The sequence below is a fragment of the Mytilus trossulus genome, chromosome 3, assembly GCF_036588685.1.
Source record: "Mytilus trossulus isolate FHL-02 chromosome 3, PNRI_Mtr1.1.1.hap1, whole genome shotgun sequence".
Lineage (NCBI taxonomy): Eukaryota > Metazoa > Mollusca > Bivalvia > Mytilida > Mytilidae > Mytilus > Mytilus trossulus.
In genome coordinates, this window is record NC_086375.1 from 75,637,696 (window position 1) to 75,665,373 (window position 27,678).

General features: G+C 31.3%; 1 protein-coding gene across 1 annotated transcript; it reads left to right on the plus strand.

Annotated features, from left to right (window-relative positions):
• On the plus strand, positions 1-26,214 carry LOC134711039 (short stature homeobox protein 2-like). Its single transcript, XM_063571468.1, has 4 exons — positions 1-217; positions 7,739-7,923; positions 17,741-17,798; positions 25,252-26,214. Exons 1-4 carry the CDS (start codon positions 1-3, stop codon positions 25,563-25,565), a joined length of 774 nt encoding a protein of 257 aa, XP_063427538.1. The 3' UTR covers positions 25,566-26,214.
• The last annotated feature ends 1,464 nt before the right edge of the window (positions 26,215-27,678 follow it).

Genomic DNA, 27,678 nt, shown 5'->3' on the forward strand with positions numbered 1-27,678 from the left:
ATGGAAGGATTAGCGGCATTTGTGACAAAATCGTTCAATTCGGACTCAAAGGGGAGTTCTGAAAAAGAATTACAAACAGAGATGAAGGAAGAATTGCCGATTCCTGATGAACCAACCGATTTAAGTTTGAAATCGAAAGAAGAGACAGACATTATAACAACACCGGAAGATGTGACGAAAACAGAATATATAGAGACCAATGAATTATCAGATAATGGTATGTATCAGTTTCTTGTCTACTCTTAAATTGAGATATTTCTTAACTGCAAAACAGTTATTCTATATTGGTATTGGTACTTTCTTAAACATTTTTATTATAGTATAAAGGTACAAGCATCTACAATAAGTACGTATATTTTTTAAAAAGAAATACAACAGCGGATGGTTTCTGTTTCTTGTACACCTTTTCAACGTGAAAAATCATACTAGAATATTTTTTTTTAATTGAGCTTCTTATGCATTTTCGAGATAACATAATCAGCCTCCACTTTGTCTCCTATATACCATGTTTTTATTTTTTTATTTTCGTACAAAATATGCTTTGAAAGACTAACAATTTTAAAATAAACGCTATCAACGAAATAGGTCCGATTTCCCAAATTTATTTCGTCCTTTTTCAAGCTTTTCGAAAATTCACAGTACATTTTCATGTGTTCACATTTAGTCTCTATTTAATATTATGACGTATACCTCTTAAATAGACCAAATTATGAATATTTAGACATTTAGTTAGTTCATTATGAATAAAATGTCATTAGATGCAGATTATTTCAACATCATGAAACATGTACAAATTTGTTTTAAATTTGTTTAAAACAGCGTTGAGTAAGATTGATAGTCTATGCTCAGGAAGACGTAGAATTGTTGATAAATGTTCGAAATATATAAAGCAGATTAATTAAGTTCCTATAGGTTTAAGCGAAAATCTGGTGTTGGCCCATAACTTGAATGAAGTAATTACAAAAATGACGTAGTCCTATTATAAAAATATGTATCTACATTCTGCTTCATTCATTCTTAAAACTGAACTTTTTACAAAAAGTTAATTTAAAAATATAAAGATTTCAAACCTTAATGTTTAGATTGATTCATGTTCATAGTAGGTGTTGCCATTGACATTATTTGTGTAATGATTAATGAAAAAAAAAAATTCATGGGGGATGTCTTTTAAAATTATTCAGAAACCAACTGTTGTGTTAACAACATACATTAACACCATTAGTGTTTAATCACTGTCTATCTTTTAATTTTTTTTTTGATAAATTACATAAACCAGCAATATAAATGTTCCTTCAAATTGGTTATTCAAACATTTAAAAATAAATTGAAACAATTTCGTTAAGAATACAAGCCAACCACGAAAAAATAGATGTCGGTACCTAAAGCAACTTGTTTTTAATATCTGTGTAAGTCCAGTAAAAAACAAAATTAACAACGAAACGTCATATTGAGCCAAGGAAACCACGACAGATTTTATATGACAATAATCATTCTAGAAAATGTTTTCAAAAACGAAACCAACATGAGTTTATTCAATACGATTTTTAGTTAATATTTTAAAATATCTAATTTTTACTTTTGTGGAAGTGTAATGTAGGCTTAATACTGGAAGTTCAATAAAGATATCTTATAGTTGTTGTTGACCTAGACGAAAAAAAAAACACTTACTTTCAATTTCATTAGTTTCATGAGTACAGTTATCTAAATTTTAAAACAAAATACTGTCCATAAGTATTTATAATTACTCTAAACATCAGCACAACAATGTTAAATCTGCAATGTTCGCTCGTCCCTCGTCGGGATTTGAACTCATGCTTTTAATATATCGAGACAACACTGCCTGCACTGTGTCTTGCACTCAAGACCATTCGTCTACGTAGACTGTAGTTATAATTCAGCTTTCGGTAGCCTAGTGTTAATATATATAGCAGTTAGTCTTGAATGATAACTAAATCATTTCGAGAAGATAGAAGATAAATGTTTCATTGATATCTGAAACCCCTACAAGACAGGAACATGTCAATCGCATTCATTTAATACCATATTTAAATTATGTGTACCTGCGTTATCAGTTGTTTTGATCAATTTAATAAATATCTTTTTGCTACAATATATTTTTGTTGCAGTTTAATGTTTCAATTGGTTTGGTATAAATTGGTTTGTATAAATTTGGTTTAAGAACCATAAGAAATAGACGACTTAGTCATAGCACATTTGTTTTTTTTGTCTATCTCTTCTACTTCGTTATAATTCATACCTTCCAACTGGTTCGACTAAATGAGTCTTGTGTAGATTAATTGCGCGCCATCGGCATTACATCGTATACGTGCTACCTTTGGTGTATTTGGTTTTTTTTTTAAATCATAGCTTAAGTTGACGATTTTTTTATTTTGCCCTTTTGGTGCCACCGATAGATATAACTGATAATAAAATGAAATATTTGCTTGGATATATAAGGTTTCATGTGTTGAATTGTATTGACTGTTTTGTTTTTATTAATATTCCAATCACCAAGTCTTTATATACATGTATATTTTTTTATGTCTCAATTCGTAATCATGACGATTGTGTTATTGCTTAAAATAAAATTTCCTGTATTTTATTTTTAGATATAGTTATAAAAAAATGAAATGATAAAAATTGTAAAGTCGGAATGGTCACGGTTTTATTTTTTTATAGTGCAACGATTTACAAAATTCGAAATACATATCATACATCTTGTTAATACTTTGTATTTCTTTATGATTATTGTAAGTTGACGACCATTTGATAACCTGTGAGTGGGGAGGGTACAGTTGGAAACACAAGGGTTTTCCGAATCGACTTATTCTTTTCATCTATTGCTATGCATGGTAATTTTTCTGCGTGCAACAATCTATTTTCACTTTTTACAATCTATTAATGTTTTTTGTGTTGCGAATTGTTGACCAAATCAGTTATCTAAGTTCTTACTCTTTCCAGACAAGGACATGCATTTTCAAAAGCCTCCTACCCAGAAAATTAAAATAGTCGTACTCTTATAATTAATAGAGTGAAAAATAAATAATGGGTCATAAGCTAATAATAGGCTTGCTCGTGTTTGTAAGACCGTATTATATTTTAACGAAAGAAATTCCTGCATTACCGAAAAATCATCACACCAGGGTTTTTATATCACAAACTTTTCAAATCATTTACAAAATTATATGTTCGGAAAGAGGACACATCGTAATAACAAACCAACTTGCAGAAAAATCTTTTGTTTTCTTATCCAACCATCTTAATATTCTATAATAAGCACACAAAAGTCGTCCTTTACCTAAAAAAAAAACCACCTAACCAAACCCTTAAACAGACTTAGTCCAAAAAAAATATAATTTCGTACTGTTGCCAGGTCTTTAAAGATGGCATATTTTGGTTTTAAAATTGATTCACCTATAGGATATTTGTATTGGAAATGAACACATGGATTACACAGCTAGTTGTTGGCATGATACGGCTTATATTCTACTCGTATATCCATGATGTTATGCTATTAAACGGAAAGGATTGTGCCTGATTTTCATATAATCTTTCAATCAGTTTAAATGAGATCCGGAGCTGGCATGTCAGAAACTGCTACTATTCCTTTTTAATTCATGTATCATACAAATATCATTTAAGTGCAAGACCTCGATGTCTCGTCGCATTTTTTTAAAGTCAAAAACAAAGATATATATATATATATATTTCAGTTTAGTTTTTTAGAAAATTGATACAAATTTCTATAAATGTGACTGCAATCTCTAAAAGTGTATTTTCAATTCGACTTAATTCAAAATTTTCTTTTTTGTTTCCTCGTGGTTACAATATTACAAAACCCCTACAGTCATTATTCTTTTCTTTTAAAATTGAGTTTACTAATGTTAAGGATCTCTAAATTTGCATCACACCCTGGTCATGCTGAAAATAACAATAATTTATTATTAGTTGGTATATTACATTCCAGTATCACTAAGGTATTACATCGAGATGATGAAAATGAAATGTAAGTTATGGTACGGGACACAATGGGGGAACGTATTTCTATTTTCACTTAAAATAAATCTCGTGATTGTTATTGCAGTTTGAGTAGGACTAAAAAATCTTATTATGAACACTTATTACGAATGATAATGGGGAGTCGTTCATGCTATGAACGTAGCACTCTCCGAATAAATTAAGAGCAAACACGACGGGTGCCATATGTGGAACAGGATCTGCTTACCCTTCCGGAGCACCTGAGATAACCCCTAGTTTTTGGTGGGGTTCGTGTTGTTTATTCTTTAGTTTTCCATGTCGTGTCATGTGTACTATTGTTTGTCTGTTTGTCTTTTTCATTTTTAGCTATGGCGTTGTCAGTTTATTTTAGATTCACGAGTTTGACTGTCCCTTTGGTATCCTTCGTCCCTCTTTTAAGACATTTTAAACGAAAAAAAAATAATAGTTCAATTGCTATAAACATGGGTTTCTCTTAATTGTTCCGGGAGGTTTGTAAATATAGTGTATAATATTTTTTCTATGACAAATATAAATATTAAGATCCATTTTGTTACATCTTGTGATCAATTTTATTTGGCAATCGCCAACGGCAGTCAGCAGGGTTAAGGAACATCAGTTGTTCGACCTGTTAGTCTACAACGAAATTTGTTTGACATGCACACGTATAAAAATTGCGGTTTTTATCCAACGCAATGATAGGTTTGAACGTAGTTTTCAATTTAGACTCGTATATATATATACATATATACGTCTGAGTCAGTGACAACCCTAAAACAGATGTATCCATCGGATCGCCATCAATGATGGTGATACATGGCTGTGTACATAATGTATATACAACTCGTCTAAACATCAACCCAACAATGTTAGATCTGTAAATTTGCTTTCGCAATTTTTTTGTTCTTCCCTCGCCGGGATTCGAACCCATGCTACTGTGATATCGTGACACCAAATCGCCTGCACTGCAGCCGTCCCGCTAGACCACACGACCACCTGGGCTCTCAAAAAAAGAGCTTTCGCTGGCCATGTGTTACCTTTCCACGTCAGTTTTAATCTAGCGGCGTACTACAGTACATGATATATAAGGCATGAAGATGTTATTGTTACAGATCAGCTAAATTATCTATAGTAAAGGATCCTACAAATTAATGTAAGATACAGTCACAGAAAATAATTATATTCATAAGTACGTCTGAGTCAGTGACAACCCTACAACAGATGTATCCATCGGATCGCCATCAATGATGGTGATACATGGCTGTGTACATCATGTATATACAACTCGTCTAAACATCAACCCAACAATGTTAGATCTGTAAATTTGCTTTCGCATTTTTTTTGGTTCTTCCCTCGCCGGGATTCGAACCCATGCTACTGTGATATCGTGACACCAAATCGCCTGCACTGCAGCCGTCCCGCTAGACCACACGACCACCTGGAAAGCAAATTTACAGATCTAACATTGTTGGGTTGATGTTTAGACGAGTTGTATTTTTACATATATATACATATATTGTTTAGTGAAATACACTGATTTAGGTACCGTTCATATTATGTAGGGCATAGATTTTAATTGGGATAGTTTTCCAACTTTGGAAATTCAAACAGTCTATTTCCAAAAACATAGTGGAACGAGAAAAATTGTTTAAAAAAAATGTTGTTAGTTTTACCAATTTTCAGATGCTAACCATGTTTTAACTTTCAATCTGAAACATTTTAATTCAAAAAATTAAGAATCAGTTGATTTATAACTAATGGTATTTCTCTCTCATAAGATACAAACACACAACATATGAATGCGTTTTGACCAATCAGCTGCTATTTGCCACGTTAGTTAAAGTTTAGCGAAGACATTATATTCTTTCACGTTTGCATCGATGGACCAGGATAACGAACATGTAGTATAACTATAATGTGTCTTGGAATTTGACCCAAATTATCATTATCAAAATGTTAGTTTTAATTTCCTAGGTCTTCATTTTTAAGAAAAGTGAAAATATTAATTACTCTACTATTATAACTGGAAATAACATGTTTTTGCTCATTTAATATACAACAGCTCAATAACACTCTCTTTCACCTAACTGTACCATTCCCAGTGCGCTGACATAAATGTACTTCATAATACCACTGGATTTTACATCGTTTAACATGCAAGAATTTCTGGAGTTTTGAATTTGTAGCAATTGTCTGAAATGATCACAAATTATACGACTTTGATACAGGTATATTCCATAATAATAGACTGTGTTAAGAAGAAGCAGATTAAATTAATTTCAACATCTTTTTCACAGAGAGAATTGCAATTCACTTGAAATGTTTAATGAAGAAACGTATAATTTGTCACTCTCTGATTTTGTCTGGCGAGTGAATCTTATGACAGTAATGACACATGACGTTTTCTCTTCGGTGGTCAATTATCGAAATAGATAGCATTGCTCTCTAATTTGTCTTAATAAGATAAGATTAGAGTAATCAGCGCTGATTTTCCTCCAATCGCATTTAAATCTACAATTAACTTCGGAAATACAATGTGAAAGATTTTCTTCTTTGTAATTATAATCAAGCTAGTTCTTTATTTTACTTCCAAATCTTTAAAAAGTAAGGGAAAGATCAATTTTGGTTTTATCTATTTCTGAATAATTGTTATCAATTGAAACATATTCAAAATTATTGCTCCGTTTTGTCAATTGCTAATTTCAATGTAGAAAACCTGGAATTAAGGCAGATGTTAAAAAGAAGGATAAAGATGAGGAAGTCAGCATTGATATAATGACAGATACATTTTAGTAATTGATGGAATAATTACAGTAATGTCCACCAATTTTTCCATGTTCGTTCTAAAAGTCAATACGATACAGTAAGCAATGTTCTTTCTCTGCCATCACCGAATATATTCTACATTATTTTTTTTTATTCGATTGAGGAAATTAAAAAAAAACATAACCTCATCATAGATACCAGGGGCCAGTTTCAAAAAGTTGTCTTAGAATGATCTTACGACATATCTTTGTCCTAAGTGGGTTTCAAAAAGATGTCTTAAATAAGGACATTTTTAAAGGTAGGTCACAAAGCTTATACTACAGGAGTTCAGTATTTTAGTGATTTTACTTTTTTCTACTGTTGATGTAGGACACGTGTGATATAGTGATTTTTGTCCGACATGTTCTTTTGGACCATTATTGCTTTTTTCCGATTACACTGCCGTCCTAAACGCTCCAGTAGTTTCAAATTTTTGATACGATTATGTAATTTTTCAATTTAAAAAAAAGGTTCGTAGACGAAACGCGCGTCTGGCGTACTAAATTATAATCCTGGTACCTTTGATAACTATTTACACCACTGTGTAGATGCCACTGCTGGTGGACGTTTCGTCCCCGAGGGTATCACCAGCCCAGTAGTCAACACTTCGGTGTTGACATGAATATCAATAATGTGGTCATTTTTATTTAAATTTCTTGCTTACAAAACTTTGAATTTTTTCGAAAACTAAGGATTTTCTTATCCCAGGCATAGATTACCTTAGCCGTATTTGGCACAACTTTTTGGAATTTTGGATCCGCAATGCTCTTCAACTTTGTACTTTTTTGGCTTTATAAATATTTTGATATGAGCGTCACTGATGAGTCTTATATAGACGAAACGCGCGTCTGGCGTACTAAATTATAATTCTGGTACCTTTGATAACTATTCATACATTAATCACATCCTTTACTAACGTTTCCCTGTGATTTTTTAGAATCTGATAGAGTACCATTGTACGAAGATGATCAACCAAAACTAAAGCAGAGACGAAGTAGAACGAACTTCACACTGGAGCAGTTAAACGAACTGGAAAGATTATTCGATGAGACCCATTACCCTGATGCTTTTATGAGGGAAGAACTAAGCCAGAGACTAGGACTATCTGAGGCAAGAGTCCAAGTTAGTATAAATAACCGTTTTACATTTATTTTCTATAATTATAAAATTTGAAGTAATTTTCTTTCACTTATGGTTGATAAAAGAGTGGCGAAATATACCAGAGGGACAGTCAAATAAATCGTATCACCAAATGATAACTATAAATAGTTCTGGTATATTAAAGTGACTTTGAGAGTTCATGCATGTTCAATGCAGATATTAGATATTATTATTAACTCTGTAAACGATTTAATCAAGAGTGCCTCAGCCAAACATCCAGTATTGGTATTGACTCAGTGTTTGTATGTACTGAGAGTCCATAACCTAAATATAGTATTTACCAAAATTTAGTATATCTTCAGCTATAAGTCCACAATCGAGCAGTGGTTTTGACTTTAAGAATCTTTACATTACGGTTCTACATACAGCTGTGGCATTATCTTTGTGGTGTTATATTTGTTTTAACTACCGTTTAAATTAATCTTGACCTCAGGTGACAATCTTCCACGTTTTATTTAAACTAAAGCACTCAAAAGAAGTTATGTTTCCTAAATCAAAAACTTGAACTCAGAAAGTTATTTATCTTAAATCAAAAACTTGAACTCAGTCGTATTGGGTATGTTCTATGTGCATGTCGGAATTAAAATGGCTGCTAGTAGAAATTTGTTTTTCTGATTTGTACTTCAATACAAATAAGATTAAAATATCAAAAATAAGTTTTTTGATATTCCAGGATTATTTTAGGAGGATCATAATTTGTTCTAAATGTCTAGTAAATAGTTATCAAAGGTACCAGGATTAGTAAAATATAGGATATGACTAAAACTTAGTATCAAACTGTATTGTTTATATCTGCTACTAGAAATTTATTCCCGATTTAATCTATTTAAAATCGGAAAGAAATCTAATTCTATTATCGAATTTTGAAATTTGAAATCAAGATTTGCGCAATGAGGACCCTTATTTGTTTTGAAATTTCTGGTAGGATCTAGGATATTACTAAAAATTATAGTTAGTATGATTCTGAATTGCATTGGTTGCTGATTTTGTTATTGCTGATTACAATTGATCAACATATAAAAAAACTCGTGGACAAATGAAACTATCAATTTATTACAAACGAAATCGGGTAAATTACAAAAGTTATCAAGAAACTAAGGTTCCCATCCCTTTAAATTGATCTTAAACTAATTTGACAAGTGTAAGGTCTCTCTTGGTCATATGTCACATAAAACACAGGAATTTAAATCTCATTAAATTTGGCTTCTAAATGTTTGGCCGTTTCTGATTATGGTAAGTTCAGAAAAGGGGTTTCAGAAACACTGAATTCATAGCGTTATTTTCATTTTATTGAAATTGTTTTACGACATTTCCTTGATAATAACAGTAGAGTACAGATATAGGGTCTTCATTTTTCTCATGTTTTGTTGATGGCGTTTGTAATTAATTCAACTGAAAAAGCATCTCCAAAAGTGTTTTTTTTTATTAATGACAATTTTTATTTTAGATTATTTTATTATGATGTAAAAGTAAACTAAAATATTCATGTTATGCATATGTTCCGGACCATATGAGTATTGGGACCATACGCGTATGGTCATGATCGTATGGGTAAATACTCATATGGTCGGGGTAATTAAAAAGTTTACATTTGATACTTAACTTTTCATTAGAGAAGACCCATTGAGTTGTCACGTCATTAAAAAGACGATATCAAAGGTCATTTTAGTATATTGAGATGATAAAAATATTAACTAGTCACAACTATATTAAACACGTTTTATACCTAGTATGGTAATTATCGAATGTTTTTTCTAAAATGGCAACATGTCGACTTGGGAAGATATTTTTCAAAATTTCTTAAAGAAATGTTATGGAATTCCCAAGGGCTTAGTATCACTGCACGAAGCGTCTTAGAAGGTTAACTTTCACTCCAAGGCAAAAAGTGTCACTACGAAGGATCGTGCACAACCAAGACGTGTCAATGCAGAAAATCTATGATACCGTTACTACTGTGTGGAAATAAATTTCACCCTACTCATAAATACAAGAATACTATTAGCGATGAAAACTAACTATGGAATCACTATTTAATGTTTATGTAGCCTATGAATTACAAAGTTTATGGTATTATTGAAACTGGTCTAATGCATATATGAAAAAATACTTATATGGTCAAAATACTCATATGGTCCGGCTCGTTTCTATCCAAACGAGTATATACTCATATGGTCTGACCATATGAGTATACGCATATGGTTATGACCATACGCGTATGGTCCAAAAACAAACTTATATGGTCTGGAACACATATATATATCGTGTCTTTTGATTCGCCTTGAACATTCCAGAAACATATACGTACAAATATTGATATCACAATTTCTACTAGAAATAATAAAGTTATTCTGTATTTAAATTAGTATGAATTGTACTAGTAAAAGTAATATTTTCACTAGGAGTATTATGTAGATTATACTGAATTTCATTTTAAAATATAACCTATATACATAGCTAAAAAGTAACACAAAAGAATGACCACTTCTTATATCAAAACCGTTCTTGAAGGAGTTGAATTATAAGTTGTATTATAATATCTAAGAACTACAAACTGAGAGTTCATATGAAAAAATAATAAAAAATGAAACAATTTCATGCTTTCGAGGCGCTTTTCTGGATCAACCTTCAACAAAAAATATCGAAGGTCAACTTTGCCTGAAGTAGTTTATTTCAAAATTGATATACGCAATATTTTAAAAAGGTTTGTAATAAATCATCGCAGTACCAAAGTATTGACTACTGAGCTGATGATACCTTCGGGGACATATAGTCCACCAGCAGAGATATCGATCCAGTGCTGCAAATAAAAAAAACGTTTTTATCATGCATCCAAAACGCTTTTTTGGATTTACCTTAATCGGGAACGCTCAAAGCCGAATAAAAGCCAATGATGTTTAAGACCCGTAACCGTTAGCGAGCTGTATGATCAAAAGGCCCTAAACAATAGACAAATGCATAAAAGGTGGAGCAGTTAATAAAATCTGAAGGGCTAAAGTCTACCTTTGCTGTAGGAAAAATGTTCATTGATTGAAGGATTCAGATTCAATATTTTATTAAAGTCGCATCATGGATGGACACGGATAAAAACAATCGTGTGATAAAATAATACTTTTTTTAATAATTTACTCTCAAACTAAATGTATTATATGTTGTTAAGTTAATCTAATATTTTCACTCAGACTAAATGAAAAAAAAATAAGATAACTTACATTAAATGCTATTATGTAGTGTGAACGTATATATTTCGATGTTCATTTTTTACAAAATTATTTGTTAACATATTCTGAAAGGTTTCATGCTATGAATACAATACATGACCACAAACAGAATCATAAAGATTTAGACAAATGTTTTTATCGGTCATTACTTTAATGGACCTTGTTACTATGTTTTTATTTCAATTTTCTTGGAGACATGGACACATTTAAAAATCTCTTTGTTCATAAAGTGATCAGGATATTTGATGACGATACCGCCAATTGCTCTTAATATGAAGATTCTTTGCCGGTTTTTTTTTTCTAAATTGTTAGACGTTTACCCATTAAGAAAAAGAATCGTATTAGCATGCATTTAGATTAGTTCAGTAGTGGACATAAGTATAAGAAACTTATAATTAGTATTCTAATACCATGCCGACGAGGAGAAATGAATTCTTTATACAAATGGTAAAATTCAATTTAAGTTTATAACTAAATGAAATTTGTTGTCTAATAATATTATGGATTAGTACAAAAGGCAGAAAATTAAATTTCTTTTAAATTTAAGTGAATTGTATTCATAGATGAATTTAATTAATTTTTCCAATAACGTCCTATTTCATATAACACGAATCGCTTTATTGAGCGATGAGTGTTTCAAGGAAAAGACAAACTTGGAAAGAAAAATGTAAGAGGGTAATACGATGTGTGAATCTCTTCAAATACTACAACAACAGTATTGCAATAGATAAACGTCAGTATCTTGTACTTTTCATTTTAGAAAATCCAAGAAATCTTATTTTATGGTCATTAGTTGTCAGAAAAAAAGCCCTTTATCAAAATATGGATTCTTTAAGACCAAAACCTTTCGAGATATATACCTAATTCCCAATTCCAAGAATGTCTTATATAAGGAAGGGGTAAAAAAAAAATACTGTAATTAAAAAAAAATATATCTGAAACTGACATTATCAAAATGCTTGATTTTGTAATTGGAAATATATGTTTCATGTTTGAAGGATGCCATTGTTTTCTCACCCAAACCATTTGCATTCCTATGGGAATCAACTGAACCATATTCAGTTCCTTTACTCATATGAGACTGACTTCATACAGGAGATTCTTTCTGTATAGATGATGTCTTTTCACTAAATAATAGTGTTTTGACTATGTTGAACGCGTCTTTCTCATTGAACTTGGAATAAAGTATACACCAGAAACATTTAAGTCTGACTCATGTTTTGACTTACATCTAGAAATTGACAACGAGGATCGGTTAGGAACAAACTTCACGACAAAAGAGAAAAGTTAAGCTTTCATATTGTGAACTCCCCTTTCCTAAGTATGAACATTTATGCAGCGCCGGTAAATGGAGTATAAATCTCCAAGTTGATATAATATTCCGCCGAGACTTGCGTTTGCTATAATGACTTTCGTGATAGAAGGTTGCTGCTCACACGGAAGATGATCAACCAAGAGTTATAAATGGTGAAGTTGAAATCATCCCTTTAAAAGTATTTTTCAGTTCTCTTTTACACTGTTCATACATTTGTATTACCTGCTCTCTATCAATCATTCTGAATATTAATGACTAGTGTAATATGTTATTATTTCCTTTAAATTCTTCGATTATTGGTTGCAAAAAAGGTCTAGACAATTAAATCAAGTCAATTGTTGATTTTTCAAATGATAGATAAAGGCAATAGTAGTATACTCTTAGTCGTAAATCGATTTAACTGGAACGGATCAGGGTCACAAAAAGTAGATGTGCGATATACGTAAAACATATCACAAATATTCCCAACACATATAGAAATCAAAATACTGTATTCAACAACTAACAAACGTCTGAACAATACGACATGCTCTCATATATCCATAGTGTTAAAAGTTTGTGAATGTATAAAACAGACACTATCGAAGATTTGTCATCAACACCAGATTCTCCAGATTCTATATTTCTATATATAGTAATCAATCATCGCCGACGAGATTCCAGTATATTCACGTGAACACGTGTTTTTTTTTTATATATAACCTCTCACCCTTGTGTGCTCGACCAGTGGAATTTGCTTTGCCATTCAAAACAAGACGAAATAGTGTAACCGAAATTTATGCAATGCCGTTTTTATACTTAAGGCGTTCGTTAAAAATTGTGGAAATGTTTTATAAATAGAACAGATAGCAATCTAACTTGCCCTAAAAGTATACCAGCTTATCCGAGATATCAAGAGAATTCAACACAATTCAACATATTGATGAGATATATTAAAGTTGTACGATTCCTAAGAATTGCATTACAATTTGAAAAAAATGTTGTTATACGAACCCGGAACCTATTTTTCTTTAATAACATTATTGACTCCGACGATCAAAAACTTAAAAACTTATCTATCATTGAATTCGTTTCTTGACACATAAATCATTTTTTTTGTTTTATTGTTGTAAATGGCTATCTAATTGACGTTTTCCACACAATTTTGATATTGGTATTATAGACAGTTATGATCATATTCTTCAATTTAAATCCACAAATAATTTACGTCTTTTTCAAAACTTGTCGTAAAATATGTCATTTATCGGAATAAAAATGTATATAATCAAATAAAAAAAGCAATTACTACAATACCCTGTAAAGATGAACAAGGTCTTCTTTACTGGTACCCTGTGGATTGATGGGAGACAGAAAATCAAGGAAGATCTAAAACCGCTTGTCAGTCACTGTGAAGATTTGAATTAGAATGCATGTGACCCCCGTTCGCAGGTTGATACTCAATAATTTCCTTGGCAGTCTTAAGAAAGGAATGCTCGATCTTTATCCTCAACGGAATCTGCCATAATTGGTTAACAGTGTCTCAAACGTTTCTTAAATTACTATGAGACTTCAATGCTTATATAATGGGTATTCTTAGGGCATATTCAAAGCGCAAGATAATCGAATTAATTAAGAAGTGAATTGATGAGACTTAGACAATTGAAGTCTATAATAGGCTAAAATTGATGGTGTGCATTCCCTTGTTAATACAGTCAACACGGTTAAGGTTATTTCTTGTCCGTCAAGTAAAATTTCTCGGTTGATTACCACGAATTGTGTATCTAACGTGATAAAAGCAAATGCCCTTGTAAAATAATGCACGAATTAGGAAGAAGTTATCCTGTTGTTAGCACTTAATTTACATCTTAAAGTTTTATTTTTAAAATTGTCTGTAATTTTTAACGTCTGCTAGTGTCTGGCTAATATTCAACAAAAAAAGGATTTAAAGTAGTTTGCACTTATCGAATGTGGTGTCCACATATCACATAAAAACGAAAAGATAGGAATTAACAGGAACTGGAGGTGTTTTATGGCTTTAAAACGTGACGATTTTATACTTATTTTATTTTTTTTATATTTTTTTGTTATGCAGAGACCAAAATCAGTTATGATCTATTTTTATGATTGTCGTTGAAAAAAATGTAAGCAAGGCATTAAGTTAAATAAATTATATTCATAATCATAAGTTATAGTTAGAATTCTAACTCATTCTGTACCATTTATTGTCACATGACAGGATATATCTTTAAAAAGGTGATTATAATAAGATAATAAACAATTAGTTAATTCCGCTTTAATCTGATTATATCTAGCCAGTAAACTTGTCGTGTAAGGTTAAAACTAATTCTACAAACAGCCAAACAACAATGTAACGATGTCCAAGAAAAAAGTCTGAACGGAAAGTCCTTTAACAAATGTCAAAATCAAAATCTCAACCACATCAAAAGATTGGAAAACACCTGTCATATTCCTGACTTGGCGTTTACTCATTTAGATAATGGTGTGTTAACCGTGTGTATGACAGTCACATAAGTTCAAGTCGTTCTTTTTCAAAAGGTTCCTTAACCATGTTGGCTATTATGCTTGTTTGTTTTTTTTGTCAACATTTAATTTTAATATATTGACAACAAAACAAACAAACACAATAGGAAACATTGTCAAGGAACCCTTTGAAAACGAACGAATTGAACTTTCTTTATAAGCCATGGCGTTGTAATTTTTACTTTGACTGATGAGTTTAATTACAACCGCTGTGTCTATTGGTGGAGTTGTGTTTCTGTTGTGTTGTGGTTCTCCTCTTATATTTGATGTGTTCCCTCAGTTTTAGATTGTAACCCGGATTTGTTTTCTTCTCAATCGACTTATGAGTTTCGAACAGCGGTATACTACTGTTGCCTTTATTTTCCACGTTGTATCAAGTAGTCGGGCACTTGCGTGTTAACATAGATTATCATTGATATGGCCAAAACTATAGATTAACTGTTTACAATAAGAAATACTAAGTATCTTATATCCAAGGAATAGACAACCTTAGCTGTATTTGGCGAAACCTTTCAAAACTATATACTTTATTCTTATTTATTTATTCGAGCGTCACTATTGAGTATTTTGTTGGTGAAACGCCACTCTGGCGTACATAATTTAAATCCGGTACTTATGTTGATCGAGTTTATTATGTGCTTTGAATGTCAATTTAGTATTTTCCACTTTTCAAAGTCCTTGATTATTATAAGAATTTTATTTTTATTTAAGCTGGCAATCATTCAAACTTTACAACTGCATTTACCAATTCTTAGATTATTGTTAATTTATAGGGTAGTTCCTGTTGAACGTTGATAGTTACTGTTAAATCATTGCATATTTTTAAATACCAGGGGCGACGGACGCTTTATATCGTATGTTTACCTGTTAACGTTTTATAATATTTTACAGTCTCATTGACTTAAGTCCCAAATCTTCTTGTATCCATATTTAATAGCAGACAAGTGGGTAACCTTTATGTCAATCACAAAATCCCCTATAGTCTAGACAACTTTTGAATTAATTTAAGAGACTATGAAAGTCCAACTATGAACAAATAGTTCTTAAAGGACAAATAATTGTTGAGGTTACATATGATATATGTATTTTTGCATGACAGGTTTCCTATTTAAGATATTGACAAATGGGAAATACATATAATAGTATTCCGATGTTCAATTTAACCTCAAAAGTCCATATATGAAGATAGAGAAAAATAATACATGAATAAAACAGCACACTAATATCAAATAAAAAAGGTGCATAATTAGGAAAGGGATTCTGCAAAGGTTGACACAATTCACAGTCATGTCTTTTAATTAGTGTCAAACGGTAAATATGTGACAAAGAAATGTTTTGTGCATGCTGCCTTTCGATGGCACTCGGTCATTACCGTCAAACTAAAGGGTATAATTTATACCGTCGTCATATTGTGGTTGAAGTTAAATTTACTATTCAATCAATCAATCAGAATAAAATTTGTTTATATTTTATTTTATTATAAATAGACGACCATAGTACACATGACGTTTCTAATGTCAACTATTGTTATCTATAAATATTGTAAATTTTGTAAATATTATTTTTAAGTCATGTGTACTATATACTGCATTTTAAATAAACAGGTGAGCAAAGTTAATAAAGAATTATAACTTGGATTCTATATTCTATCAGGTTTATTTAAGTAATAAAACAGCAAGCAACCGTTCCTTGTCCATAGAGAATGTTATGATTTGGATTAGTGTCATCAGCAATTGATATTCTTTACTCACTGATTGAATCAATGTCTCTAATTTGGACATATTCCCTTGTTATGGATAATCTCTTTTCAGATAATTCTCTTGTTATTTCAACATATTGTGCTCTATCCTAAAATTATCTTAATTTCGATGAAAAGACATTAATAATCTGTAGTAAAAATTGATAATTATTTGCTATTTGTCTTATTTTGCTTCCTCTACAAGCTACATCACTTGACAATTACACAGTAACAAAAAATCAGAAGATTAATGGAATAATTAGGAAAACAATTATTAGATTAGTTTCTATATTGTAAATGTTCTTTACTCACAGATGGGACGTCGACAGGTTTAATATACTTATACTAGTGATTTTTTTAAAATATTGCATAACCAGCGATATGCTAAATAATTCAACCCAATAAAAAATGAATCGCCGATAATAAGACAAAGCTGAACAAAATGTACTTGTTATTTACAACAATTTGCAAAATTAAGACATAGACATGAAAATTATCTAAATTAAATATGAACGGAGTACATTAAAGAACCGAAATTTGTTCAAAAAATTAAAAGATTTATGTTTTGACTCAAAAAATTAAACTTCAAATAAGGTATAAATATGATGATAACAAACTTATTTCGTAACCATTTTCATTTATACGTTACAAAAACAAATCATCCAAACTTAACGAAAATATTTCTTCTTCGTCTTGTTTCTTTTGTCAACCGTTAATTCATTTACCATCATTTCGACAGCCACTTGAAACACAATCAATTATATTTCCCCAACAGTGTCCATACAAAAATCCTTTATACTATTAAGCATATGAGAACTCACTTCTTTAACGTTGTATACGCGGAGTAATTAATTTAATCCCGAAAATGAAAATCTAATTTGAAGGTTAAGGTGATGAAATAAACAAACAAATCTAATTAATTTTATTGGAAGTACAGATTATAGTTGATGAAAGTAATGTAAATTGATTTAATTTATTTTTTGTCAGGTCTGGTTCCAGAATAGGCGAGCAAAATGCAGAAAACAAGAGAGTCAGATGCAGAAAGGTAAGGTTTCCAAAGGACATTTTTCATTCCAAATTTAATTTGTAGTACCGTCATTCTTTCCCTCTTGTTCTTCTTTGCTTTTTGTCTTTGTTTATGTTAATATATTGCTGCTACTTTATCCATATCTTTGTTGGTGTAGTTTTGTCTGTAAGAATATAAACAGCAAACTAAAAGAAAACCTTTATTGTACTTTAATTCATATTAATAGATAATCTTAGACTAATACATTATTAATCATTCGATCTTATTATGGTGTTAAAAGATGCTTTCATCAAAACATTATCTAAATTGCTTTGAAAAATACATCTAATATATTTGGCAAAAGTTAATTCTAATTGCAATTTGTCTTATATACCGTAGACCGTCGTCGATCTAAACATTGCTTATTCACAAATATGTCAAGTTGCTACCAAATTCTTTTTCTGATGCATATTCAGTTTTTTTTCTTGTTATAAAAGTAGCAACTGGTGTTGACTAACTTTTATCTGGAATATGCACTCACTTTCAATATTCGACAAAGCCATTGCCTAGGTCGTTGTCTCGATGCCATTAAAATCTCAAATATTTCGGATGGTCATTTAAAAAAAAAAAGTTAAAACATGTGTTGGACATCAACGGTAACAGTGTCCAGTTCTTCTTTGAGCTCAATAGTACTGCATAGAGATAATTTGACAAGTATGGATTCTTAGACAATAAGACTACGTAATAGTTTGAACCTCTGATGTGTCAAGTTTCTTCGAATGAAAGACACCACACATTGGTTCCATCAGTTGTCGTCCTCGTCCAATAACGAAATGGCTCTAGAAACGGTTACGATGATATCCAACATACGCTTGTCTCTTAAAATTAATTTTCCATGTGTTTTATTATCATTTCATCTTCATAAGATAATCCAGGAATGGTACGATCTTTTTAAAGAGGCGAATGTAAACCACAGTCTCCGTAGACACTTTCCAGTTGGCAAACTTTTGTGTACATGGTTGAAATGTTGATTGCTGTAAAAATGTTTTAGCTTGGTGATCAAAGGTTTTGGTCAGAACTAACGGTCTCTTTTTTTCAGCTTTGAATACGGCTATGTTCGACTTAGTTGAATGCGTCTTTTTTGGTTTCTTTTCAGAGAGGATAATGCATACTGACTTCTGTTTTTTTAATTTTATCAATAGGAATGTGATCATCCATCAACATTTCAACCATGTACACAAATGTTTGACATCTGGAAAATTGTGCAGACCTTGTGGCTAACATTCGATTTTCAAACATTAACGAATGTGCATTACTTTCTGATTTATTTTAGCCATTTAACGCGTGCTCTATTTTTGACCTTTGTATCAGTTTTCCTATACAGTCTGTTCTTCTAATGTCGATTCTCTTTAAGGATAAGGACTATGGTTTTTGTCGCCAATTTACTATATCCCATCAAATTGAAAATTCTTTTCTGACAAACCAGACAGGTTGTAGCTTTTTAACAGTACTGGTGCTATTCAGTTTAATCCGACGATTGGTTCAAGGCAGAACAAAACTATCACGAGTTGACTTTTTATTGTTCAAAGTTTTCAAAAATACGGTGAAATAATTTTTAAGTTATATGAATGAATCACGATGTGGTAGGTGATGTCATTGGGTTTATTTACAACCACTGGTTCGATACAACTGCAGGTGGAGTTTTAATTCCCCGAGGGTATCATCAGCCCAGTAGTCAGCACTTCTGTGCTGACATAAATTATCATTGATATGGTCATATTTATAAAATAACTGTTTAAAAGACATTTTTTTTTTTGAAATACTAAGGTTTTTCTACCTCAGGAATAGATTACGTTAGCTGTATTTTACAAAAACTTTTAGGAATGTTGGTCATCAATGCTCTTAAACTTCGTACTTTATATAGTCTTTTTAATTTTTTTGGTTTCGAGCATCACTGATGAGTCTTTTGTAGACGAAACGCGCGTTTGGTGTAAATACAAAATGTAATCCTGGTATCTATGATGAGTTTCACAACTCTATCACAATGTAAAAAATAAGTTTCAAGGGTCAAATAAAGTACAAACTTGTTGAGCATTGAGAGCCAAAATTTCCGAAAGGTTTTGGTAAATACAGCTATGATGATATTTTTCTAGGGAAGAAATTCCTTAGTTTTATCGAAAAATTCAAAGTTTTGAGAACAAGTAATTTATGGTTCCGACATTTAAACTGACGATGCAACCAAAAGTGTTGTCAACCCAGAAGTTGCAAATAAACTCTTAATACGTTCATCATATCCTACGAATAAACGACTTTAAGAAGTCCATGCGAAAATATATGCTTACGTTTTCCAGTATCTCGTGATGTGTTAAAATTTGTATGAACGAATGCAAGACATATGTATCTTAAGACAATTAATAGCTTATTCAAATATTATCACACAAGTAGTGAACCTATATGTCGATGTTTGTTCGTGACTTGTATTTCCTACGTGGTTTCCTTGATAAAGGTTTGCTGCTCACACGGAAGCTATGCAACCAAGATTTCAAAGTGGTGTTGCTGAAAACGCCTTCGAACATTTTACGGACACCATCACTAATCGTCATGGAAAATCTGATTTACAGGTGATGACGGATACGTTAAAATTGTCGTAGATTCACTCCCGTCCCCTTTCTCCCGAATGTGACCTACCGAAGTAGATTTAATGGGGTTGTACTTGCATGCATATTACGGCGGAGGCCACATGTGGAAAATGATCTTCTTACCCTTTTGGGGCACCCGAGATTACCCCCGTATTTGTGGGGTCATTGTTGCCCAGTATTTAGTTTTCTATGATGTGTTTTATATACTATTTTTTGTCTGTTAGTCTTTTTCTTTTTTGTCATGGCGTTGTTAAAATATTTTTGACATGAGTATTGAGTGTCCCTTTCGTATCTATCACGTCTCTTGGTAAAGGGTTGCATCTAGTAAATTATGACTCTTGATAATTATCCATTCCTAAAGTTTCCTAGTGTTAATATAGTTTAATATTTAAACATATATACATGTTTTTGTGTTGGGAGAAAGAAACATGCCTAATGATATCAAGCGAAATAAAGGGGTTTACTTACGCAAACTTATTGAACAAGACTATCATCAATGTCAATCTATAAGTATCATCATTTTAAAGGTTTTCAGCATTTTGCGTTTGTATGCATTGTGTATCTGCTTTTTCACGACATTAGTTGCACATACAAATCAAATGAGACAGAGAGTAAACCAATATGGAATTATACAGGGACTAGTTAATAAAATACTATCTTATGAGACGAAATTATTCTGAAACGTGGTCAAAATCAAGCAATAGTCATGTTAATAATGCAATATAGGCAACAGTAGACTACCGAAGTTCAAATCACATGAACCGATTAAGAATATCAAAGGTTGCCTATTTTCAATTATGCAACTAAACTATCTGTCAGGTAGGATCGTCAGGGACAGGTAATGTACACCAGTGGAAATATTCAAATCTCATAAATCAATTGAGAAGATAAATCAAGGGGACTCTTGATAACCAATTAACTTCCAATTTTTGTTTAATTTTACTTCAATATAAAAAAAATATGTGGTATGATTGCCAATGAGACAACTGTCCACAAGAGACAATCTTCATGTTTTAGGTATTTGTGTCTGATTATGTATTGCAGGTTTCATATTCAGTTTTATAATCAAATAGTTATCAAAGGTACCAGGATTATAATTTAGTACGCCTGACGCGCGTTTCGTCTACATAAGACTCATCAGTGACGCTCATATCAAAATATTTATAAAGCCAAACAAGTAAAAAGTTGAAGAGCATTGGGGCGCAGACAGTACTAGTAACTAGAAGTTACAGTTAAAAGTAAAACTGAAAAACACCTCATTTAATAGAATATTCTGTGAAATAAAAGTTATCTGAAAAACATTGTTATAATTAAACCGGGAAAAGGATCTATAACTATATTTGATTCGAAACTATAAAAAAAAAGTGTTCGCTTCTTTTGTACTTTCCTTTTTCTTTATTATTTACATCTGATATTAAGTTTATGGTTCCTATAATTTTCGATCTGTCTGTACTTTAATCATAACGTTTTTTTATCATCTCCCGCTTCCTGCTTTAATAAACACTGTTTTCACAAACTATCAAAACTGTGACTTTACACCTTGAGTGGAAAAGATGACACCATTCGATTTCTATCATTTGTACAAGTCCAATAAGAAACCAGATTAAATTAGCGTCTCTGAAATTGATTTTATTAGTATTGATTGTATTACTGAAGAATAGAACTTTATTGGAAATAATTACTGTTATTAATCTGATTTACACAATTTGATAACGGTTGTTTAATGTCTTTGACGAACGACTCGCATTAACAGTTCAATGCTATTTCATTTTTATGAAATAGTGAAAAAGAAATGTGATTATCTTTATAAAAATGAATACTTGCTTTCCTTTACTTGATTTCTATGAGTTTATGGTTGTGGATTAGACTTGATAATTAAGTATTTTGAGCATCCGAGTTCATGTCTAATCATGGAGTTCGCGTGGAAGTTAATTTAGTAAGGAGGAATATTTGTACTTCCTAACAAAAACTCTATATATAAAAAATCAATGGAAAAGGGAACAATAATATAAGACTGAAGGTATATTGGTAATTCCCGAGAGTCACGATTTATATACAGTTGTCTTTTTAGAACAGTCGTCAAATGGTCACACCATTTAAACACCGGGAACACGCACTTACCGCAATCCTGTCATCTTTTCCTCGAATTTGACTTATCTAATTAGTTTTTCTAATTTCTTTATCTTTTCTTTTTGTTGTTTTGCCATGGCATAGTCAGTTCATTTTCGACTATGGAGTTTTATTTTTCCCTTGCGTATCTTTTGCCTCTTTCGATTAACACTTTGTTGGAGAAACATAGTATTTGCAGTTTTCAAACTAACATTGATGATGACCTAAGTTTGAGTATGAAAATGGTGTTCAAAATATAATTATCGTAGGAACTGCAACTGATTTCAAATTTTTCGTCGGAAAATCCATATCAAGGGATCTATTTTACTCAAACCCTTGGACTTTTCTACAATGTTTCTCTGTTCAAATGTAGATCAACGATTTGAGATCTCGGTCAACCGAATGATGCTGTTGAAGGAGGAGCGGCATATACATCCGAGTCTCTGAATTGAGGAATAGAAAATCTAAAAAAAAAGAAATAAAAAAAAAGACCGAAAAATAATTAGTTGCATTATGATCAGTCTTTAATACAAGCTAAATGGTAACCATCAAAAATAGTTAGATGCATATTTTATTTTCATCTCCAATGCTCCTTGTCAATGACGAGAAATCCACCCAGGAAAACAGACTATCACTATTGTTATTTATTCAATTTACTTTTTAGTGACAATAACTTGATTTTTAATCTTTTATTTTTCATAGTTTGAATGCAATGTTTACGTAGGAAAAAGCTTCAATTGATTGCATATCTATTATACATGCGGAATGATCAAGATTAATCTCTATTTCATTGCTGGTGATATAATATACACGTTACCATATATGGTTCATTTGAAAATAAGAATTTGTGCAATGTTTGATTAACTATGAATGGTTAACCTTAAATCGACAGTTTTGGGCAACCCTTGTGTCGAGTGGAATGACAAGCTTGGTTCCTTGATTAAACCTCATCGTGTAGAATTACAAAATAGCAATGTATAATCAACGCTAAATTGGCTTCATCAACTATTTTATTAGAAAAATTGTGAACAAATATTGCTTGCTGTAGCCTCTTCTGTTGACAAAAGAACAACTACAGAAAATTTGAATAGCTTACGCGATGATAAATTACCCAGCACAAATATTTGTCTATAACAACGAATTTGTATGACTCGGCCCCTCAATTTTTTCTCTTTCAAAATACACGACCTTATGCGAACTATGATGCTTCCTGCCATGAATCTATAGGATAACGTATTTGACGTATTCAATTTTCAAAAGAGCAAGGGACAGATTAATTAAAGAGAAAAACGGTTGCAGGGTGATGTTCTCTTATTAGAGATCATTAACAAAACACTTCATCAAGTCTTGGATTTGGTTATTTAATATTTTCTGTCAGAAGATTGTATATTTAAAGTAAACACTTCTCCCTATATTCAATTATTGGCTAGAAAATTTGTCAGATTATGATAAATTGCGGAACAGATCCACTGTTTGATATCCATAATTGGTATCTGAAATAATCGTAAGATCTTCACAAAGTCTCTTGTCCTATATGAAAGTGACTACGAATTATGTAATCGTAACCAAAATTAAAAAAGATATCTGCTAATAACTGTTTTTGATGGAAAAGAGGAGGTTCTTCGAGTTGATTCCAACAAAATTTACGAAATTAATGACATTACCAAAAGTGTGGAAAAACATGAAATATCATCTAATGGCGTAAATATGAAACAATATCAAAAGTACTATAGTATACAAAACGCAATAAAGACTGAGCAACACCAACACATGTCAACACTAAAAATATAAATGAATCAAACACACATGAAATTTTGCAACAAATACATGTAGACACTTTTCAGAATAACGTTGACACCAAAAGATTAATCATTAGAAGATATGAATATGATTTCAACTTAAGTTGGGGTTTGCTTAGATAAATCCATATGACGGTTAACAAAAATCCAGTGGAGTGCTTCAAACAACTAATTCGATATTTTCCTCTTAAATTTGCCATCCTTTGGACGAAGCTACTGACGGTCAATTTGATTATAAAATTTATTTTTTTAAATTGCAAGCTTTTTAGTTAAAACATATGTCTCTCTGACAACCTTTTAAACTTATAGTAAAATAAAAATAAAAAATCACCTATAAACCGTGAAAACATTATATTGACAATATGATCATTTTGGTTATGTCCTTTTGACCTCGTTCTGTACTTATGCATCCTGCCAATATATTGTGCTGTGCTCATTTTTGTTTTGTTTGTGTTCTTGTCTTTCATCTTTTATTATGTGCCTTGTATATGTGCCATTTTGTTTTCAGTGTTCACATATTTGTTTGTTTTATAGTGATTAAGATTATAACACAATATTAATTTTGTTTACTATTTGTTGTAAATAAAAATGGAATTTGATGCGACTGTCATATAAATGAGAGGTTTAGCTAACTACAAAACCAGGTTTGATTAATCATTTTCTACTTAAGGAAATGCCTGTAGTAACTAAGGCAGGAATATGACAATTGTTATCCATTTGTTTTATTTGATTGAACTTTTGAATTTGCCATTTGATATGGGACTTTCCAATTTGAATTTTTCTTAGAGTTATTTCTATTTATTTGTATTTTCGGTATTTTTGTTGTTTTACTTCATACTCTAATGATTAAGCAGACTCCTAAGTTAATATTCATATCTTGTATTTGCAAAAATATATATAATGTGTCAGTTGCTTGTTCTTAAATGTAACATTTTTATCATTCAGCAGGTATTATGATGCCAGGACATGGAACTCCATTGGACGCTGTACGAATAGGGACATATGTGACGTCTCCACCAATCAGAGATGCAGTTGACAGACTTCATTTTCAACCCTTTCTACCGTACTATCCTCTACACACAGCTCCACCGACGCCACATCCGCCGGCTATTCATCCACTTCTTCTATACCATCATCACTATGCTACAGCATTAAACCTTGCAACATTACATGACAGTAATTTGAAAACATCTAAAAATTCTAGCATTGCTGATTTACGACTAAAAGCGAGACAACACCTTGCAACCCTTGGAATTTGAGTGATAAATATAAATCGAGTATGTATTTAACAATGAGTAAAATATGTAACTATTCAATTGATATGAAAATGGAAAATTGGAGGAATACATGAAACATATATTTACAGACTCACTGGATGCGACATGCATACAAATCAATATACATTTATATATGAACTATTGATATATATTTTAAATTGACTAACAAATATATTCCTTATATGGTCCTGTGTACCAAAACTAATACCATGGGCGTGAAATATAGATATTGCAACACATAGACAGTATGAATACAAACAATAATCAAGTGGTATGGTATCAATAATACACTGTTACTAGTATTATACGCTTTGCTTTTGAAGTGAAGAAAAGCAACTTAAATCTGTATACTGGGCAGTTGCTCGGTAAAGCAGGAGTTCTTGGTGAAAATAAATCCAGAAATGAGCCTCAGACGCATGCTATTTAAAAAATGTTGTTCTCGGATCTTTTTTTTAAAGAATATTTGAATAACCTTTCTCACACTGACTGAATAAACTACATTACAATTAATTCATAATATGTACATGGTAGATATGGGATGACCGACTAAATATGGAACTTTCAAGTATGGACACTATTCATATTACTTAGTTTATATTGTTATTGTGTATATGACAATTATGTAACGTATCTTTATGTAACCCTACTATTGCATTCCCTATTATATGGCAACCAAATATGAGGTTGATCATAATTAAATTATATTGGATGATATGTATTCACTTATCTATCATATCCTTATTTTACAGTTAAATTTAATATGACCTTGTTATTTTTTTTATTGTATTATCTTGTGTGTATTCTTTGCTGTGGACCACTATCCGGAATAAAACAGGAAGGGTAAACATCTACAGAAAGAAGAAAAAAGACTAACCCATCTGAATGTTTACGTTGCGATTTCCAAGTTAGGAATCTCTTTAGCAGTTGTATATTTTCACATTTTATTGTCTCAGAATGTGATTTTGACAATTTGGCGTATATGTACAGATATTGTATTGTTTCTATTGATAGCATTTGCTGCTTTTCAAATCTTAGGGCGATAGAGATCGCGACATGTGCTAGAGACACATTTCTATTCTTGAAGACAATATATGGTATTTAAGCAATTATATGAAATCGTATCCAAAAACTGTTCTTCAATTTTCACCAGTCATACTTTTTTGCATTTGATACCCAAAATACCGAATATTCTAACATTTTATTAACAATGGTCATTTAAAATAAAATCCTGTTACAAAACTATTTAAAAAAAACTAAGGATTTTCTTATCCCAGGAATAGCTTATGTAAGTCGTATTTGGTACAACTTGTTTTGGAATTTTGGGTCCTAAATGCTCTTCAACTTTGTACTTGTTTGGCTTTGCAACTTTTTTTGATAGAGCTTCACTGATGAGTCTGACGTAGACGAAACGCGCGTCCGGCGTCTTAAATTATAATCCTGGTACCTTTGATAACTTGATAACTATTTTAAATTTTAAATCTGTAATATTTCAGTCTTATGTGTTCTTTCTCATCGAACCCAAATAAATGGGTTCACCTACTGGTCATTTAGAGGATTTTACCAAAAAGGACTGATTTTTTTGGTAGGTGTTTTTTTTTTACTGCACTGGTTATTAAAGATAACAGACAAATTCTTCAACAAAATTCTTAAATGAAATCATATACTAGTATATACAATCTTTTAAAATTTTGTTGCAATTTGTCATTTTAAGAATTGAGCTGTATTTTATTTTTTTTTGAATTTTTATTTACTACAGCCATAGATTAGTCCTAAATATATTTTTACATTAAGGACGCCTACGATATATTGAAGAGGGTGACGGAAATTGGTAAAAAGTATAAAATATTACCTCCTATAAAAACTTTTCTAAACAAATATGATCATTGTCATATTATTCCTGTTTTAATATTAGAAATATGATCGTAATGGAAAAGTGAAACATTTAGACTGAAGCTTTATTGAATAATTATAATATTATCAACCACAATCGTCAGAGTTGTCATATACATTAATATTTCAGAAACCGTAATGTAATCTGCTTTATGAAATGAAAACTGTCCGTCTCACGATTTCACACCAAACATTAAATTTGGAA

Excerpts from the sequence above, each read along its gene's own strand:
- LOC134711039 (XM_063571468.1), top strand. The coding sequence starts at position 1 with ATGGAAGGATTAGCGGCATTTGTGACAAAATCGTTCAATTCGGACTCA. Across the intron at positions 218-7,738 it reads CAATGAATTATCAGATAATG|AATCTGATAGAGTACCATTG; the intron begins GTATGTATCAGT and ends GTGATTTTTTAG. Across the intron at positions 7,924-17,740 it reads TATCTGAGGCAAGAGTCCAA|GTCTGGTTCCAGAATAGGCG; the intron begins GTTAGTATAAAT and ends ATTTTTTGTCAG.